At 45.7% G+C, this 19,772-nt stretch overlaps 1 protein-coding gene across 3 annotated transcripts in view; it reads right to left on the bottom strand.

Moving 5' to 3' along the window:
* Positions 1-569: 569 nt before the first annotated feature.
* The window catches only part of DERA (deoxyribose-phosphate aldolase), a 79,388-nt gene continuing 60,185 nt past the window's right edge, over positions 570-19,772 (bottom strand). The window contains exons 7-10 of one of the 3 annotated variants that reach the window (XM_068141883.1): positions 11,896-12,008; positions 5,762-5,911; positions 2,285-2,378; positions 570-2,192 (exon numbers count right to left, since the gene is read on the bottom strand). In XM_068141883.1, the coding sequence (XP_067997984.1) occupies positions 2,322-2,378; positions 5,762-5,911; positions 11,896-12,008 (320 nt within the window). In that variant the 3' untranslated portion in view covers positions 570-2,192; positions 2,285-2,321. Of the gene's footprint in view, positions 2,379-5,761; positions 5,912-11,895; positions 12,009-19,772 lie in introns of all 3 variants that reach the window. The other 2 variants (XM_068141882.1, XM_068141884.1) reach the window with 2 other exon arrangements.

Genomic DNA, 19,772 nt, shown 5'->3' with positions numbered 1-19,772 from the left:
TTTACAGCAAAACCCTTCTCCTCTTGCTTCCCTGATGAGACCTACTTAAATCAGTGAGACTAGTCATGATGATAAGATAATTAAGTTTTTAGTACAACTCTGGTGAGTGAGCAGAATGCAGCTCTGAAATAATGAAGCTCCTGGCTCCAGTCTGATATTCAAAAGGTGCTGCTGATTTTGGTATTGTTCTTCATGTGCTCTGGGAAAAGTCCTTTTCTGCATTAAATCTGTAAACCTCATCTAGGACACAATTCAAATGGCTTTTTAATTTAAAGAGCCCCTTTTAGAATGGTGAGGCTGAAGTTCAGCCAGCACAGCAGTGACACCTGCAAACTGCCCACCCCTCCCTACACCAAAATGGAAAGATTTGCATGAATGTGTTTTACAATGACAGGAGACAGGAATGGGAGCTTCTAAGCAAGTTAGACTAAGATTCTGAAGAGTGAAATGCCTAAAAATAAGCCCCTGAATGCATACTTAGGCACCTATATAGAGGCTGCTTGATTTTCAGTTGTTCTGATCACCCAGAGCTCCCATTAACTTCAGAAGTAACTGTGGATACTCAGCTGTTCTAGAAATCAAGCCACTTTTATTCAAGGGTCTAAATATGGATGTCTGTGCCCAAGTTTGGGGGGAAAAAAAAATACAGGGGAAAAGAAAAAAAGAGAGAGTTCCTTTGCTACAGAGCCATTTTATAAAAGGAAGTACTCCTCAAGTTTCATTTGCTCAGGTTACAATGCTTGAAAGTGAATCAACATAACAATTAAGTGTGCAACACATCCGGGGGCAGATGATCTTGTCTGAGGTGAATGGAAAGCTGCTGCAGAATCTGTAGCTCTTAATTAGCAATCTGAGGCATCCCAGAGATATGTCATCCCCTGCAACTGCAAAGTGCTGGCAGGCCAAGCTGTCAGCCTATGGCTTGGATGGGAGCACACTGCGATGGGTTAGGAACTGGCTGGAGGCCGAGCCCAGAGAGTGGTGGTGAATGGTGCCACATCCAGCTGGCGGCCAGTCAGTAGTGGTGTGCCCCAGGGATCAGTGCTGGGCCCTGTGCTCTTTAACATCTTTATTGATGATCTGGATGAGGGCATTGAGTCCATCATCAGTAAATTTGCTGACGACACCAAGCTGGGGGCAAGAGTTGATCTGCTGGAGGGTAGAGAGGCTCTGCACACGGAGATCGACAGGCTGGACAGATGGGCAGAGTCCAACGGCATGAGATTGAACACATCCAAGTGCCGGGTTCTGCACATTGGCCACAACAACCCCATGCAGTGCCACAGGCTGGGGTCAGAGTGGCTGGAGAGCAGCCAGGCAGAGAGGGACCTGGGGGTACTGGTCGATGGTAGGATGAACATGAGCCTGTAGTGTGCCCAGGCAGCCAAGAGGGCCAATGGCATCCTGGCCTGCATCAGGAACAGTGTGGCCAGCAGGAGCAGGGAGGTCATTCTGCCCCTGTACACTGCACTGGTTAGGCCACACCTCGAGTACTGTGTCCAGTTCTGGGCCCCTCAGTTTAGGAAGGAGGTTGACTTGCTGGAACGAGTCCAGAGAAGAGCAACAAAGTTGGTGAGGGGTTTGGAACACAAGCCCTATGAGGAGAGGCTGAGGGAGCTGGGCTTGCTTAGCCTGGAGAAGAGGAGACTCAGAGGTGACCTTATTGCTCTCTACAACTACCTGAAGGGAGGTTGTAGACAGGCAGATGTTGGTCTCTTCTCCCAGGCACCCAGTACCAGAACAAGAGGACACAGCCTCAGGCTGCGCCAGGGGAGGTTCAGGTTGGATGTTAGGAAGAAGTTCTATACAGAAAGAGTGATTGCCCATTGGAATGGGCTGCCTGGGGAAGTGGTGGAGTCACCGTCATTGAAGGTGTTCAGGAGGAGACTTGATGGTGTGCTTGGTGCCATGGGTTAGCTGTTTGGGTGGGTTGGATTGGTTGATGGGTTGGATGCGATGATCTTGAAGGTCTCTTCCAACCTGGTTTGGTTTATTCTAATAAAGGTTATTCTAATCTTGTCCCTTGTATCTCAGGGCTGTCATTAAGAGGCTTCTCAGGCTGGGCCGAGGAAAACTTTGCAGGAGTAGCTTTTCAAATCGGTAAGCATTAGCATTTAAACTGTTTCAGAAGCACCATTTCTTCATGCTTTTGGGTCAAGTACAGCCAACAGACTTGAGCACATTTTTAAACACTGTAAAACAGGAAGGAGGGAGAATCAGGCCTTTAATTGTATCATACACCCTTGCTCGGTAGAAGACTTGTGAGGGCTGGTTGGTTAAAGACCTGTGTCGTAAAAAGTAATCCTGAGTTGGTTTTGTGGCTAAGCCATTGCCAGGTCATGCAGAAGTGGGTAAGAACCAGTCACATGGTAGAAAATCTGCAAGAAAAAATAAAACAAGAAGACAGTTTATGACAGAATCATTTATATGGCTATAAATCTCCACGTGTCAAGGAAGTAACCAACTAGAGGCACGCCAGGTGAAGATGATGGATACTTGTTTGTGTGTCTGTGTGCATAAACTGTGATGTAATGTACCTTTATATACTTGTTTACAGGATCTGAATTAAGGGCTCCTGATGCTTTGCTTGGGAAAAAAACCAAAGAAAAAGACAAGACTCCTGTTGCTTTTAACTAAGCTTTCAAAAAGAGGCAAGCAGAAGGTATGTTACACTCTCACTGTAACCTGATTTTGACCACTTCAGTCTTATTTAGTGATATTCCAAGTACTCAAAATTGCTGATGCTTTTATATGGCTCATTCACAGTCTCACAGTACATTAGAGGTATGAAGGGACCTCCAGAGATCATCCAGTCCAACCCCCCTGCCAGAGCAGGATCACCCAGGGTAGTCCACACAGGAATGCATCCAGGGGGGTTTGGAAAGTCTCCAGAGAAGGAGACTCCACAACCTCTCTGGGCAGCCTGCTCCAGGGCTCTGTCACCCTCACTATAAAGAACCTTCTCCTCATGTTGAGCTGAAATCCTCTCTGTTCAAGTTTGTATCCATTGGTCCTTGGCTTATTCCTGTGCACCACCGAGAAGAGCTTGGCCCCTTCCACTTGACACCCACCCCTCAGATATTGATAGACATCGATCAGATCCTCTCTCAGCCTTCTCTTTTCCAACTAAACAGCCCCAGGGCTCTCAGTCTCTCTTCACAGGGGAGATGCTTAAGTCCCCTAATCATCCTTGTGGCTCTCTGTTGGACTCTCTCCAGCAGGTCTCTGTCTCTCTTGAACTGGGGAGCCCAAAACTGGACACAGTATTGCAGGTGTGGTCACAGCAGGGCAGAGTAGAGGGGGAGAAGAACCTCCCTAGACCTGCTGGTCAGACTTTTCATGATGCACCCTAGGATACCATTGGCTTTCTTGGCCACAATGGCACATTGCTGTCCCCTTTCAAACTGTTCTTTTAACTCTGCTGTCTTGGGGTTGAGAAGCATTCTCTCACTTTCTGTCGTTGTTTTTAAATGCCTGCTTGTTTTATTGACTATAATGGTTGGGACATTTTGTCTTACATGTTTTTAGATGGTCATTACAGCATGACTGGGGCATTTGTGCAATGCCTGTCAGAAAAAGGGATGCCACCCTTAAGGAATCAGAGTAAATCATGTGTCACAATCACTGGCTGTGTTGTAAGACTCAGCAGCAACAAGAGTGGCAACAAGAAAGCTCATGCTGCTTTGTCACAACCAGGGATGTGATTCTAGGTCAAGACTGAGGCAGAGGAAGTCTGGCAATGAAGAAAGCCAGTATTATTCTCACTGCAGGAGTGAGCCAGGGGGTTTCAACAGTCATGAATATTCACCTGAGATCGAGAGAGTTGTTCTACTTTTCTTAAGACACATTGGTATTTCAGTTGCTAGAAACAGTGGGGAAAGGGAACAGATTGAAGCTTTCTTCCTCCCCCCAGTCCCCTACATCTTATGTTCTCCTACCAGCAGCAACAGCACACGAACTCTCTTGGTTAAAGCTCCTATCACCTCATCTCTTGGGTTTAATGAACATGGGAGTGAAGTTCAGCTGCTCCAGTGGTTTCATAGTTGCTATGACATTACACTGTTCTCAGCTGTGCTGTATCCTTAGGGGTTGGTACCCTGCATCAGTGAGGAGCATTGTGGGTAGATAGATTGACAAAGCTGGTGAGGGGTTTGAGTGCAAGCCCTATGAGGAGAGGCTGAGGGAGCTGGGGTTGCTTAGCCTGAAGAAGAGGAGGCTCAGGGGAGACCTTCTTGCTCTCTGCAACTACCTGAAGGGAGGTTATAGCCAGGTGGGGTCTCCTAGCAGTCTCTTCTCCCAGGCAACCAGCACCACAACAAGAGGACACAGTCGCAAGCTGTGCCAGGGGAGGTTTAGGCTGGGTGTTAGGAAGACGTTCTTCCCAGAAAGAGAGATTGGCCATGGGAATGTGCTGCCCAGGGAGGTGATGGAGTCACTGTTACTGGAGGTGTTTAGGAAGAGAATGGATGGGGTGCTTGGTGCCATGGTTTAGTTGATTAGATGGTTTGGGGTGATAGGTTGGACTCGATGATCTCAAAGGTCTTTTCCAACCTGGTTGATTGTATTCTATTCTATTCTATTCTATTCTATTCTATTCTATTCTATTCTATTCTATTCTATTCTATTCTATTCTATTCTATTCTATTCTAACCTTTCTTCCCACTGGGAACTAGACATTGCCCCTGCACCTCATACACTCTTTGCTTGCCATGAAACACAGTGACCAGCCTGCACAAAAACAAAGGCAAGCAGAACAATGAGGGTTTGACAGATTTTCTTCTCCAGGAAATGATCCATGTGTAAAAACTTCTCTGTCAGCAGTACTGTAGGCAGGATGAGACACGATTTTCTCTACAGCACAGGACTCTGCTGTGAACAGTTGTGGCACAGTGACACAAAGGACCTGTGACATGCTTTGATGGTCAGCTGAAGTGGAAACATCTAGGAGTGTGGGGTAGTTTTAGGCTATGCCTTTAAAATTTTTCACAGATCTTGAACAGAGAAGTAGTAAAATGTAAATAAATCACTACTGGGTGTGAAAAGGAAAATGAAGAGCATTCTAAACAATCCCATTGGAGAGAGGTCTACCATAAGATTGTTGCACCAAAATAATACCTTCTTCTCTTCTGGGTTCATTGCTCTGGAGAGATACTAACTTGCTCCTGCTTGGCCTTGGCTGCATTGTTTTGCTTAAGTCTAACAGCAACTTTCTCTGCTCCTTTCTCCTTTCTTTTTGTACAGGGGGGTGGAGGCAGGAAAGGAGAAGCTAGTAGCTTCCTCTGGTCTCTGACCAGGGGGGTTCTTGTGCTGTTAATTGTAAATACCTGTAAATATTGTCAGTCCTGGATATTTTGTACATATTCATTGCATCCCATTGTAGACTGTAGTTTTGCCTATAAATGCAGCTGTCATTCGCTTCCAACTGAGCTGCTCTGGCAAAGTTAATGTTGGGGGGGAAGGATTTCAACCCACCACAGAGTGCAAAGAAGTGTACTAGCACCAATTTGCAGAGCACTCCGTATATGTACAAACTGAGTCCCTTTGCTCACTGCCAGCCTGGCCCTGGCAATTGCCAGCTGCTGGAATATCAGTCTCCCAGATGTTTGCAGTAACTGGCAAAGAAATACTGGGCTACTTGTTAATAATGAATTAGATGTATGTTCTGTTACCTTTTAAACAGCACCAAAAGGCATATTCTGCAAAAGCAGCAAGCCAGTTCAACTGCAATGCTGACTTTTTCCCTCCACCATTAACAACTAACCTGTTTCTCAATGTCCTCCAGCAAACTACTGGCACCCAGGCGAAAGAGCTCTGGTGTTAGCCATTCCACTCCCAGCTCCTCCTTCACCAGCATAAGCCAAGTAATAGCTTCCTGTGCTGTCCGAATGCCCCCAGCAGGTTTAAATCCAACCTGTATATACAGAGAGAGACAAGAAATAAATAAATAAAAGGAAGTGCAATACACATTTTCATTCATCAGCAACCCTAGAAGAGCAATCAAGCATTTCCACACCTGCAGTCTCACTGTGCCTGTGGTGCACATAACAGCTCCACTTGGTAAGTACCTGACTGCAAACAGTCTAAGCTCTGGACTTGACAGCTGAGAGCTATCAAGCCTCAGACACCACTGCAAATGATAACATTTTCATCCCAAGGGACAGCAATTCAGAGAGTAACACTTCTAAGCCCAGTGCACTTTCCCAGGGGCTGGGTTGGAGGTTTGATGAGAGTACTTTGCCAACAGTACATATCAGGTCAAGGCATTTAGACAGGACCTGGGTTACCTGCACATCACCTCCTGCCCATGTTGTAACCTAATTCTGAATGTCTAACAATGATATATGCAATGATATGCCCCTAAAGATGCTGAATTCAAGCACATGAGGCAGCACTTTATAAAAGGTCTGTGCACTGCACAGTCAGAGCTAGCAGAGGTTTAATTTTCACAAGTATTTTCCCAATAGGAATTAAATTAGGTCTGACTTTACCCAAAACACAAAGTTTTGTGATTCACAGGAACAGCAAAACATGCTGGATATGCTTTCAGTCACTTGATGTGAGGTATTTCAGTCACTTATAGTTTCATAGTTTCATTCAGGGTTGGAAGGAACCACAAGGATCAGCTACTTCCAACCCCCCTGCCATGGGCAGGGACACCCCACACTACATCAGGCTGGCCAGAGCCTCATCCAGCCTGGGCTTAAACACCTCCAGGGACGGGGCCTCAACCACCTCCCTGGACAACCCATTCCAGGGGTTCACCACTCTCATGGGGAAGAACCTCCTCCTCACATCTAGCCTGAATCTCCCCACCTCCAGCTTCATTCCATTCCCCCTAGTCCTATCACTACCTGAGATCCTGAGCAGTCCCTCCCCAGCCTTCCTGTAGGCTCACTTGTAGTGAGATGTTTTATCCTACTTTGGCAGGGGGGTTGGACTTGATCTCTGGAGGCCCCTTGCAGTGTTCTGTGATTCTGTGATTTTTGTGTCATATTTTGTCAGGTGAACTGCTCTGTATATATAGGCACACACACACACAAAAACTATCTTTGAGGCAACGCAGGCATTGAATCCCATGATCAGCCTGCTGTGCAGAGGTGACTTGGCATGATCCCCTAATGCCAATCTTTTGGTTATGGGCCATTTAAACATTCTGAGACAGAGCTACTGACATGCAGCTATCAAATCCCTTGCCAACAAATTCTGTCATCTGCACCAGCCAAAATCTTGGCCTGCAGCAACTTACCAAAGTCCTGAAAACCAAGAATTAGGAGAAAGTGTTTCTGCACCAAAAAAACCCACAAAAAAGTTCAATCTGTACAGTAGCACAGAGTGATTCCTTCTGTATTACCCTCTGCTGCAAAGCTTTACCATGGGTGAGGGGGTCGAGTCAGTCATCAGCAAGTTTGCAGATGACACCAAGTTAGGGGCAGATGTTAGTCAGTTAGAGGGTAGAAAGGCTCTGCAGAGGGACCTTGACAGACTGGACAGTTGGGCAGAGTCCAATGGGATGGCATTCAACAAGTCCAAGTGCCGAGTGCTGCACTTTGGCCACAGCAACCCCATGCAGAGCTACAGGCTGGGGTCAGAGTGGCTGAGAGCTCCCAAACAGAGAGGGACCTGGGGGTGCTGATTGACAGCCACCTGAATACGAGCCAGCAGTGTGCCCAGGCAGCCAAGAGGGCCAATGGCATCCTGGCCTGCATTAGGAATAGTGTGGCCAGCAGGAGCAGGGAAGTCATTGTGCCCCTGCTGGAGAAGAGGAGGCTCAGGGGAGACCTCATTGCCCTCTACAACTACCTGAAGGGAGGTTGTGGCCGGGAAGGGGTTGGCCTCTTCTCCCAGGCAACCAGTACCAGAACAAGGGGACACAGTCTCAAGCTGCACCAGGGGAGGTTTAGACTCGAGGTGAGGAGGAAGTTCTTCACCGAGCGAGTCATTCGTCATTGGAACGGGTTGCCCAGGGAGGTGGTTGAGTCATCGACCCTGGAGGTGTTCAAGAGGAGATTGGACGTGGCACTTGGTGCCATGGTCTAGTCATGGGGTCTGTGTTGATAGGTTGGACTCGATGATCCTCGAGGTCCTTTCCAACCTAAGTGATACTGTGATACCATGATACTGTGGGTACCTCCTTCCCATCAGCCTCCTTCTGATTTCTGCGTCTATGTTCCTGAAACCCCAATGCACTGAGAATCTCCTCATACTGGTTATGGATATAAAAGTGGAATCCAAGAATATCTGGTTTTAAATGTGGCAATTTCTTTTTTTAATAGTGATTGCAGGACAAACAAACAGAGAATAAATCCTTCTCTCACACTGAAGCACTGTGTCAACAGCACGCTTCCAGGTAGGTCATAAAGAAAAAGGAAAAGCCTGGTAAGTCCAAAAGATGAAATTGGGGGGGGGTTTGGGGGGTGGGTGGGTGGGTGGATGGGTGGATGGATGGATGGATGGATGGATGGATGGATGGATGGATGGATGGGTGGGTGGATATATGGATGGGTGGGTGGGTGGATGGATGGGTGGGTGGGTAGATGGATGGATGGATGGATGGATGGATGGATGGATGGATGGATGGATATATGGATGGGTGGGTGGGTGGATGGATGGGTGGGTGGATGGATGGATATATGGATGGGTGGGTGGGTGGATGGATGGATGGATGGATGGATGGATGGATGGATGGATGGATGGATGGATGGATGGATGGATGGATGGGTGGGTGGATGGATGGATGGATGGGTGGATGGATGGATGGATGGGTGGATGGCTGGATGGGTGGATGGATGGGTGGATGGATGGGTGGGTGGATGGGTGGGTAGGTGGGTGGATGGGTGGATGGATGGGTGGATGGCTGGATGGGTGGATGGATGGGTGGATGGATGGGTGGGTGGATGGATGGGTGGATGGATGGATGGATGGACGGATGGATGGAAGGGTGGGTGAATGGATGGATGGATGGAAAGGTGGGTGAATGGATGGAAGGGTGGATGGGTGAGTGGATGGGTGGATGGATGGATCAGTGGATGGATGGATCAGTGGATGGATGGATGGATCAGTGGATAGATGGGTGGGTGGATGAAAGGATGGATGGATGGATGGATGGATGGATGGATGGATGGATGGATGGATGGATGGATGGATGGAAGGATGGATGGATGGATGGATGGATGGATGGATGGATGGATGGATGGATGGATGGATAGATGAATGGATGGAAGGATGGATGGATGGATGGATGGATGGATGGATGGATGGATGGATGGATGGGTGGATTGGTGGATGGATGGATGGATAAATGGATGGGTGGATGGATAAGTGGATAGATGGATGGATGGATGGATGGATGGATGGATGGAAGATTGTATGCACACATCTGTTAAGATTGGAGTTCCAAAACTAATTTAAACCACAGCAACTGGAAAAGCATCTTTTAGAAAATAAATTAAAACAGTGGGAATGTGTTTTCCCTCAGGAAGAGCAATTCTCATGAAATTCCAATTTAGATTTATTCTGAGAAATACTACAGCTCTTTGAGACAAATCTGTGGCAAAAACAAGTAAGAGAGACTTAATAAGAGAATTAAAATCATTATGCAGAATTCCTTCCCCTCTTAGCAAATTCTGAATGCTCTTTTCATAGCAGAAAAAAAACCAGCTGACAGATGAACCTGTCCTCCCCCTCTTTCATTTGCCTGTTTTCCAAATGGCACATCTGACTGCCATAAAAAAGCAAAAAGAAGGGGGGAGGGGGGGGCTGGTATTTAATTCAAGAGCCGTATAAAGTCCACCTACCACTTTCCTGCTGTTTCACAGCATTTCATTATTTTGCTTAATAAGTTCATCTCCTCAAGAATTTTTTCTCTTCACCTTATATTATAAAAAGTAATAAGTTCTTCTGGATTGGGGGTTTTCCCAACAGAAAAACCAATTTATGTCTGTCCTTCAATAATGACGGGGGAAAGATTATTTCCCATTATACCGCACCCTTTTCATATCGCCGCCGCAGCTTATCGCTCCATAAATGATACTCTGCAACTTCTTCCTTCCCTCTGAGAAGTCTCATTTCTGTATTAACCTGTTTTGCCCAGCCAAGGCCTCGCTGGCAAGCGTTCCTCCAGCAGCAAAATTAGTTTGTTGAAGAAAACCATTTAGGAATCTCTTGTCACTGATAATATTGCCTTCCGTTAGTAAAAGCACACAAAGTTGGTTTACATCTCGTTCACAGGCTCACACACGTGCAGGCAAACATCAGCACTCCTGCTTAATAACCTATTTTTCCTTCCACAAATGCATCCTTCTGAAGAGAAAGGTGAATGTGACATTTATATCCCATTAGAGGGACACAGCTTCATTAGTGCAGCAGAGCCCAACCTCTGGCACACAGCTCCTGCAAGCAGTACCAGCGCCAAGGTGAGTCACCTGGCCCCAGGGATCTGTCTCAGTTTAGCATCAGTGAAGATGTTGCTACAGAAGCAAGACTATTGGAGCTGCTTCAGTAGAGAGAGATGCAGGCTGGGGAAGGCAGAAGTGAGGATAGCCCAGAGATCGCCACTATCCCCACCCAGATGAGGACCGGGAGCAGAGGGACATGTGTAACCTGCTGTCACATGCTCCTCAAGCTCCAGTGGCCCCTAAAGCCATCTCAGCCCCTGTTCCACTGTTCATCCCATGGCCTAACACCATACTTTGAAAGGCCACCTGCAGAAGGGACACAACCATGAGCTGGAGAGGATGGAGGGGACAGTCTCAAGCTGTGCCAGGGAGGTTTAGGCTGGATGTTAGGAAGAAGTTCTTCCCAGAAAGAGAGATTGGCCATTGGAATGTGCTGCCCAGGGAGGTGGTGGAGTCACCATCACTGGAGGTGTTTAGGAAGGGACTGGATAGGGTGCCTGGTGCCATGGTTTAGTTGATTAGATGGTGTTGGGTGATAGGTTGGACTCGATGATCTCAAAGGTCTTTTCCAACGTGCTTAATTCTGTTCTGTTCTATTCTATTCTATTCTATTCTATTCTATTCTATTCTATTCTATTCTATTCTATTCTATTCTATTCTATTCTAAAGGGTGACCCAGAAAAGGGGACAGGGTCTTAACTAGAGATATGGTTTCCTTCCCTGAGGCTGTAGGTGAGGACAAAGCCCACTACTGAATACCAGCACCCTGATTTGCCTGTGCGTAAGGAGGTGAGAGGTGGCTTGAGTCTTCCTGAACAACCTCCTCCTTTCTCACTGCTTCAGCAGAAGGATGGACACACAGATAGTTTATCACTGGCTCTGCCATGCACTCTCCCTTGTTCCTTGCCCCCACTGACTTCAATAGTGACCTGACAGCAAAATGTTGTGTACCAGGACACAATGTTCCTCTCACTCCTGTCCCACTTTCCGTTCATTCGAGACAACTGAATCCAACTGGATCTACCTTCTTGCCCCCTTGGAAGGCCCCTCTGGCAAAGGAGGAAAGAACAGAGTTTATCCCTTGTGTTACCAGAACAGAGTCAGAAGACACAGCTGTGTACAGACTCTCAACAGCTACAAATCTGTGTAGCTCCATGGAGGTTTATGGCACTATGAAAATCACTGTCAGCTTCAGATTCAACCTCTTAATTACTGCAGATGACCATTTCAATATCATACATGGTGAAACAAAACTCAAACCCAAATGCAGCAGTGGATACATCAAGACTGCAGGCACTTCTCGGGAATTATGTGACAGTCAGGGAAGGAAAGCCAAAAGTGCACCAGGGATACAAGAGAGAAATCCCATTAGCTATTGCTCATCCAGCCACAGAAGCTAATGGATGTGGATTTGGATGTTCTCCATTTTGAAACTATGACAGTCTCATTTCCTTCTGGGTGAGGCTGTTTGGCTAATTGTCACAAAGGTAGTGAGAATTACCTTGTTGCCAGTTTGCCAGTAGAATTCCTTAATGGCCCTCATCATGATTATTCCAACTGGAAAGGTTGCGTTTTCCACCTCCTTTCCTGTAGATGTCTTTATAAAATCAGAACCTGAAAGGAAGTAAAAAGCTTTAGGGTAGTTTCAGAACAAGACCCACTCTGCACATACATAGTACACCCTCCAAAGATGTCTTTGTGCTTCAGAACAGTTATGAAGCACTCCTTTACAGGCACTCCGTTACATGGAACAGGCTGCCCAGGGGGGCTGTGGAGTCTCCCTCTCTGGAGATATTCAAGATCTGCCTGGATGCATTCCTGTGTGACCTGCTCTAGGTGATCCTACTCTGGCAGGGGGGGTTGGACTGGATGACCTTTCGAGGTCTCTTCCAGCCTCTAACACTCTGAGATTCTGTGACACATCCCTGTGGTGTTCAGTGCTAACCTTGCCCTGGTAGAGGCTAGAGCAGAAGGATCATACTCATCTGGTTCCAGAAGAAGTCAGACATCCCAGCAGCTAAATGAACATCCCAGCTATTATTTGCTTGCTCCAGCTATGAGACTAACAGTCTCTTCAGGACAGGCCAATATAATGTGCAGACACTCATTATATGTCTGTATATACACTAATAGGAACGTGTTTGACTAACCATAACAATGGATATTATTTCCTCTGAACAAATTTTGCCCATAAATCAACATCTTAGTATTTCCACAATGAACTTCCTGAGCAGAAACAATTTTCATCTATTTTTTTTTCATTTAACTTTGCATCTATTTAGTCTTCCTTTTGACAGTCTAGCATTCTATCTCCCACAGCTGTTTGAAGCAAAGAGATCCTGTATGTATTTAGGCGATCAGCTGTGTAATATTGTGAACAGGGGGCAAATTCCCTTCTTAGGTGCTTTGCAACTGTACCATTGCAAATTATTGTCTTTAAAGCCATGGTATAATATAATGCAGTGAAAAGGGGAAAAGCTCTCTGTTATTTGAAGAAGGAGAACTAGCCTTGGCTTGTATTTATCTGGTTTATCACTTGTGAACAATATTCTCCACTACCTATTCTATTCTATTCTATTCTATTCTATTCTATTCTATTCTATTCTATTCTATTCTATCCTGTCCTGTCCTACCCTACCTTACCCTACCCTACCCTATCCTATCCTATCCTATCCTATCCTATCCTATCCTATCCTATCCTATCCTATCCTATCCTATCCTATCCTATCCTATCCTATCCTATCCTATCCTATCCTATCCTGTAGTATTCTTGTGCGTTCTTGCTGTTTTGGGGTGGCCTAAAACAAATCCTGCAGCACAGTAGAAGAAAAAGCTGAGAAAATAACAACAACAACAAATTGCCTGGCAGTGTGTGATCCTGCACTGACACAAAACAATGACAAAACTTCTTTAATTGCATTAGGGTGCACTTCATCCCTGGAACCTACTATTCAGAAAAGGTGTACTGTGGGATCATTAATTATCAAAAGTAATTGAGAGAAGAAGAGGGATAATTCAAATATCATGTAGTAGTGCATCATCCACTTAAGTCAATTGGAACTGCATCTGCTTCCACTTCAAATTTGGCTTAGGGTCCATTTTGTCTCTTAATTGAATGATGATGCCTCTACAACATTCCCTAGAGTAAGCAAAGGAAAGTTGCACTACTGGTTCAAACTAGAAAGTTGCCTAGGCTACGTTCTGGTGGTGCGCTGCGGCACACTGCAGCTGACTGGCACACAGCTAGGTCTCAGTCAAGGCAGAGCCAGGCATCTTTGTGCATCCTATGGTTTAGGCATAATCAGAATTATATCCCTAACACCATGCCTGGTAAGACCCTGGCTTTCTCTTGCAGTGCTACAGGCTGGGGTCAGAGTGGCTGGAGAGCAGCCAGGCAGAGAGGGACCTGGGGGTACTGGTTGATGGTAGGCTGAACATGAGCCTGCAGTGTGCCCAGGCAGCCAAGAGGGCCAAGGGCATCCTGGTCTGAATCAAGAACAGTGTGGCCAGCAGGAGTAGGGAGGTCATTCTGCCCCTGTACACTGCACTGGTTAGGCCACACCTCGAGTCCTGTGTCCAGTTCTGGGCCCCTCAGTTTAGGAAGGAGGTCGACTTGCTGGAACGAGTCCAGAGAAGAGCAACAAAGTTGGTGAGGGGTTTGGAACACAAGCCCTATGAGGAAAGACTGAGGGAGATGGGATTGCTTAGCCTGGAGAAGAGGAGACTCAGGGGTGACCTTATTGCTGTCTACAACTACCTGAAGGGAGGTTGTAGACAGGCGGATGATGGTCTCTTCTCCCAGGCAGCCAGCACCAGAACAAGAGGACACAGTCTCAGGCTGCGCCTGGGGAGGTTCAGGTTGGATATTAGGAAGAAGTTCTGTACAGAGAGAGTGATTGCCCATTGGAATGTGCTGCCCAGGGAGGTGGTGGAGTCATCGTCATTGGAGGTGTTCAGGAGGAGACTTGATGGGGTGCTTGGTGCCATGGGTTAGCTGTTTGGGTGGGTTGGATTGGTTGATAGGTCTTGATGATCTTGAAGGTCCAACCTGGTTTGGTTTATTCTTCTTGTCTAGGCACTACCTCAGCCCTTTGGTGATTAAATTGTCCCCTCCTATGACACTTCCCATTCTAAAGAGAAACAGTTACTTGGGGGGGGGGGGGGGAACCCACCACAAGTTCTAACTCCCGAGGAAGTGCAACATTCAAAAGAGGCAATTAATACTTGATTGAGCTCTGCAAAGAATGGAGCACATAGGAGAGACAATTAGTTATGTAGCTCAGAGCTGCTCCCTTTCCAGAGAGACACTCTGGACATCTGATAGTCACATTAAAACGAGCAACAGTGGAAGTGAAACTTCAGCGTTGCCAAATGATATTTTTAATTTCCTTTTTGAAATGCAGCACTTAAAGCCCTTCAGTGCAATGCTTCTCCTTCTTTTTTTTCCCTTCTATTTTTTTTGTCTTCCTAGCATAGGGTAAGTCAAAGCTTTTATAAGTCTTATAATTACAAGTCTCTGTGGTACAGTTTCATTAAAAACTTTCATTAAACAACAGCTGCCCTTGTATATGGTCTTCTAATCAATTTGGTCAAACAGAATGACTTCTAATCAGCTGTTGATAAAAATAGAAGATGAAATTTTAATTCTAATAGATTAACCACAAACTCAAGATAGTCTTCAAAATCCATCTCGCTCTATTCTCCAGTGGATTTAACGACTATTCAGCAACTCATTACTAAATAGAACAAGATGAACATTTTCCAGTTCATTAAAGAAATGTACTATGTATTTTTGCATTGTCCTCATGATTCGTTACAGGGAGTCTTAATTACAAGATAATGGATAATGGTTATTAAATGCAGACTCCAGTAATGAAGCTCTATTCATTTGTGAGCCTCAGAGACCGCAAAGAGGGGAAAATAAAATTACTAGCTTCAAAAGATTAACGGATCAAATTATTATTCAATTCTGAAAATCTCATCCAGGCTTCACAGAAACAAGAAGAGATTAAAAACTAGTATTAGCACCAAAAGGAGTGCAGTTATATATTTATTTTAAAATAATATCTTAAGGCTATTACCGGAATAATCAGCTTTAGATGTGATTATTAGACAAACATACAGCCAATTTAGTAGCATCCTCTAACAATGAAAACAATACATTTTTATTTCCTGGGGGGGGGAAAAAAAAGTGCTATTTAGGCCACAAGAGCTCTTGCTAGCAGGACTGCATGCAGCCTCTCCAAGAAGACAGAAGATGCACGCTAGCGGGGGAACACCACAGTGGAAGGTGCTATTAGTGTTTAGGTTTCAGGAAGGTAAAGAGGGATTTAAAAATCAACCCCTGGCACAAAAAGCACCTCACTAAGCAGACTTTATGCCAAACTTGTCACAATAAAGGAGTTTCAGCAATCTTGTCCAGTTCTGGGCCCCTCAGTTTAGGAAGGATGTTGACATGCTGGAGCGTGTCCAGAGAAGGGCAACAAAGTTGGTGAGGGGTTTGGAACACAAGCCCTATGAGGAGAGGCTGAGGGAGCTGGGGTTGCTGAGCCTGGAGAAGGGGAGGCTCAGAGGAGACTTTATTGCTCTCAACAACTACCTGAAGGGAGGTTGTAGAGAGGCGGAGGTTGGTCTCTTCTCCCAGGCAGCCAGCACCAGAACAAGAAGACACAGTCTCAGGCTGCGCCAGGGGAGGTTTAGGCTGAATGTTAGGAAGAAGTTCTATAGGGAGAGTGATTGCCCATTGGAATGGGCTGCCTGGGGAGGTGGTGGAGTTGCTGTCATTGGAGGTGTTCAGGAGGAGACTTGATGGGGTGCTTGGTGCCATGGGTTAGTTGTTTAGGTGGGTTGGATTGGTTGATGGGTTGGACGTGATGATCTTGAAGGTCTCTTCCAACCTGGTCTATTCTATTCTATTCTATTCTATTCTATTCTATTCTATTCTATTCTCTTTCTTATTCAGGCAAAGGAAAAACAAGGCTCAGGAGTGAACTTCAGCAGGAGCTTCATCTGGAAAGTGAGTTTCATTGCCCATCTTCTCACTGTCCTGTGAATGCATGCACTCAAAAAATGAAGGCTGCTGTTAAAATACATGCTGGATGGCTTTCATCTCTCCTAGAGTACATTACAGGAAACATTAAATTAAAGACTGAGAAAAAAAATTAGTTCCTCAGATCAGATTTCTAGGCTCAGGGAGCCTGGAAAAGGCCACATTTTCCACCCTTTTCCAGTAAGCACAGCAGCACATTGCCTTTCAAGGCAGTTACTCATGTAAGACTCATTGAACCAGCAATGAGTGGAGACATTCAGACCTTTTTGAAACACAGCGGCATTACGTGCCCGTTTCAGAGGGGCTTGCTGCCAGCCTAGTAACTCACCTGCACATGATGCATTACAGCACCATAGCCTGGCAAGCACAAACTGTACTGGCTTACTTTAACTTGAGATGGAAATCTGAATAAACCCTGTGAACAGTGCTGCAGCCTTTGTTTAAGGGTCACTCTCTGGCTGACAGCAACCAAGTTCTTGGGGTTACTGGGAGCCAGACCACTTCTGCTGCAGTCACACATCTTGCAAAATCAGGTAAAGGATTTTATGATATTAAATCCCCTCCCCCCCTCTGCTCCTGCTCATCATACACACCCAACTTTGCCACTCCCCTCCAGCAAAGGCCACTCAAAATAAGCCAGCTGAACGTGAACACACTAAACAGAAAACCAGCGCCTTCATAGCATGTTGTCTGAGTCTGTATCTAGAGGTCAAGATGAAGTTCATTATATTCTTCCTGGTCTATGTACTCACACAGCCTTACTTAGGGTAGCACCTGAGCAGAGGTGCAACGCTGAGACAGAGAAGTTGAGTGATTTGCCCAAGGTCTCTCAGTCTCACAAAGGTCAGAAGAGGAGATGTGACTGGCTCACCCTCCTGCTACCTACCCTGTACAGCATCTCAAAACGCTACACAGCTTCCCAATCCACACAACACTGAAGTACAGCATGAAAACTGGAAAATCTTATTTAGATGACAGCTTCCAGGAAACACACTCTGGTTCCATAATTAAGCAATAAGGAATAATAAGCAGTATAGCAATCGTGGAGTAATCCCAACCTTTTGGTTGTGAAGTGCTTCAAAAGCCCTTGGGGAATGATTATCGCCTGATAACTACAGACTGTGTTGTTGCCTTACTCTTAATAAAGAACAAAGGCACGTCTGGCAGTTTTAAACAATAGTTTCGAGAGAGATGCTTGCAGAGGGACAATTATGCCACGCTACTTTGTAAGTACTTGCAACGAGCACAAATACATCTTGGTTGCTGCAACTCGGATGTAACAATAGGCAGCAACACAGGATGAACAAAACCCTTTCAAGACTTGCAGGACGGGCGGCAAAAAGAGGCATGCTGCTGAGGGGGCCTGGAAAAGCCCTTGCCGTCTGTGCTGACAAGGTAGCAATGGTAAAATAGTACATTATCAAATGTGCATAGAGACCCATTAGCAAGTCATTTTTCTATTTTATGAGTACCTAAAAAAGGGTCTTAAGATTCACACACAATTAACCCGAGGAAAGGCGACCAGGTTATCATCCCTCTGAAAATAAAAGGCAGGGCAAGATATAAAAGACTAATGCGGTAGCTAATTCTTGGCAGCTGAGTCATCGTAATTGTCCACTTACATGTCCTTATCCTACTCCAGTGCCAAGATAAAATAGATGGCCTGCTAGCTTAACTTTGCTGTTCAGCAGGAGAAGAGAACACGAAGCTATGACAACTCACTTCAGCAGTAGCTTTAACTCCATCACATATGGCTACGCTGCCAGACCACTTGGCTAAGTGCCTACAAACGTTTCCACACACCTGTGTCTAAGCTAGAGGTTTTAAAAACACTAGCTCATAACTTGGGTTTTTTTTTTTTTGCAAACCACCTATTTTGTGTAATTCTTTTGGGAAAAATGCTTGCACAGAGGAAAAAAAAGAAATAAAATCACTTTATAGGCTAAACATACAGTTCCATATTTAACATCTCGGCTCTGGTGAGGCCACACTTCCGAGTATTGTGTTCAGTTCTGGGGCACCTCGATACAAGAGAGAATTTGAGGTACTGGAGTGAGGGCAGAGGAGGGCAAGGAAGCTGGGGAAGGGCCTGGAGAATAAATCTTATGAGGGGTGACTGAAGGAGCTGGGGATGGTTAATTTGAAAAAGAGAAGGCTGAGGGGAGACCTCACTGCTCTCTACAACTACCTGAAAACACCTTGTGGAGAGGTTGATGCTGGTGTCTTCTCACAGGTAATTAGTGATAGAACAAGAGGGAATGGCCTCAAGCTGTGACTGGGTAGGTTTAGAGTAGACAATAGGAAGAATTATTTCCCAGCAAGAGTGGTCAGGCATTGCAATGTGCTGCCCAGGGAGGTCGTTGAGTCACCAACCCTGGATGTGTTTAAGGTCATTTGGATGTGGTGCGTGGGGGATATGGTTTAGGGGTGAACCTTGTAGAGTAGGGTTCTGGGTTGGACTTGGTGATCCTGAGGGTCTTCTCCAACCTGAATGTGTCTGTGATTCTGTGAGCTGTTTAAAAATAGGACAACCTTTCTTATGACTCATCCCATCATCTCAGTTTGGTTTTCGAGACTGAGTATGGATGCTTCCTCGCTTGTAGACCACCTCCAGCATTCTGCAGGCCAAGGGATGCCCTTAAGAATGCTTACACATGGACATGAAGGGACAAATTGTTACATCCATACTTAAACAATGATGTCTGAAAGAATTCAGCACTGCTGAATTATACATGGCTTGCTAATGCACTGTTGGTGTCTACCACAGGTCTCCATAGGATACTACTACTTCATTAGTATTAGTTTCTTGTGTGTTTATTTAAAGTGCATTCCTTTAGAAGGTTCATCAGAAAGATCCATACCACTTTCTGTTGCTTGGCTATATAGCACAGCCTCTTATGATTTTTGGAGCATTCCTTCCAATCCACTCCCTGTTTAGTATGTTGAAAGAGAAGATAAATAAGTGACATGTTCTCCAGGCTGAGAGGCCTCAGCTGGAAATCCTGTCAGCAGCGGCTCTTGGCTTTAGGCTTCAAAGCACACCACAGTACAGGAGGAAACATGCTCACAGTCCCCTCTCATACTACCAGACAGCAGCATTAGGAGGTGCCAGGGTGCAGGAGGAGTTCAGGCAACTACGTGCTGCTGGAGCAGCTGTGCCTCTTCCTCGCCAATGAGGAAGCAGCAAGATATCCTTCCAAGAGTGATTAGTGGGACCACAAGGAAGCTTAAGGAATCCCTACATTGTTACCTGTTGTTAAATTTCATGTTTCTTTACTGAGATCTCGTTTTTCTTCTTTAAAATGGTATACCATGTATTACATTCGAGG

Source organism: Melanerpes formicivorus, unplaced genomic scaffold (assembly GCF_026170545.1).
Source record: "Melanerpes formicivorus ecotype bairdi unplaced genomic scaffold, bMelFor1.0.p_v2 SCAF_8, whole genome shotgun sequence".
Classification (NCBI taxonomy): domain Eukaryota; kingdom Metazoa; phylum Chordata; class Aves; order Piciformes; family Picidae; genus Melanerpes; species Melanerpes formicivorus.
This window is presented reverse-complemented; position numbering and strand designations above follow the sequence as displayed.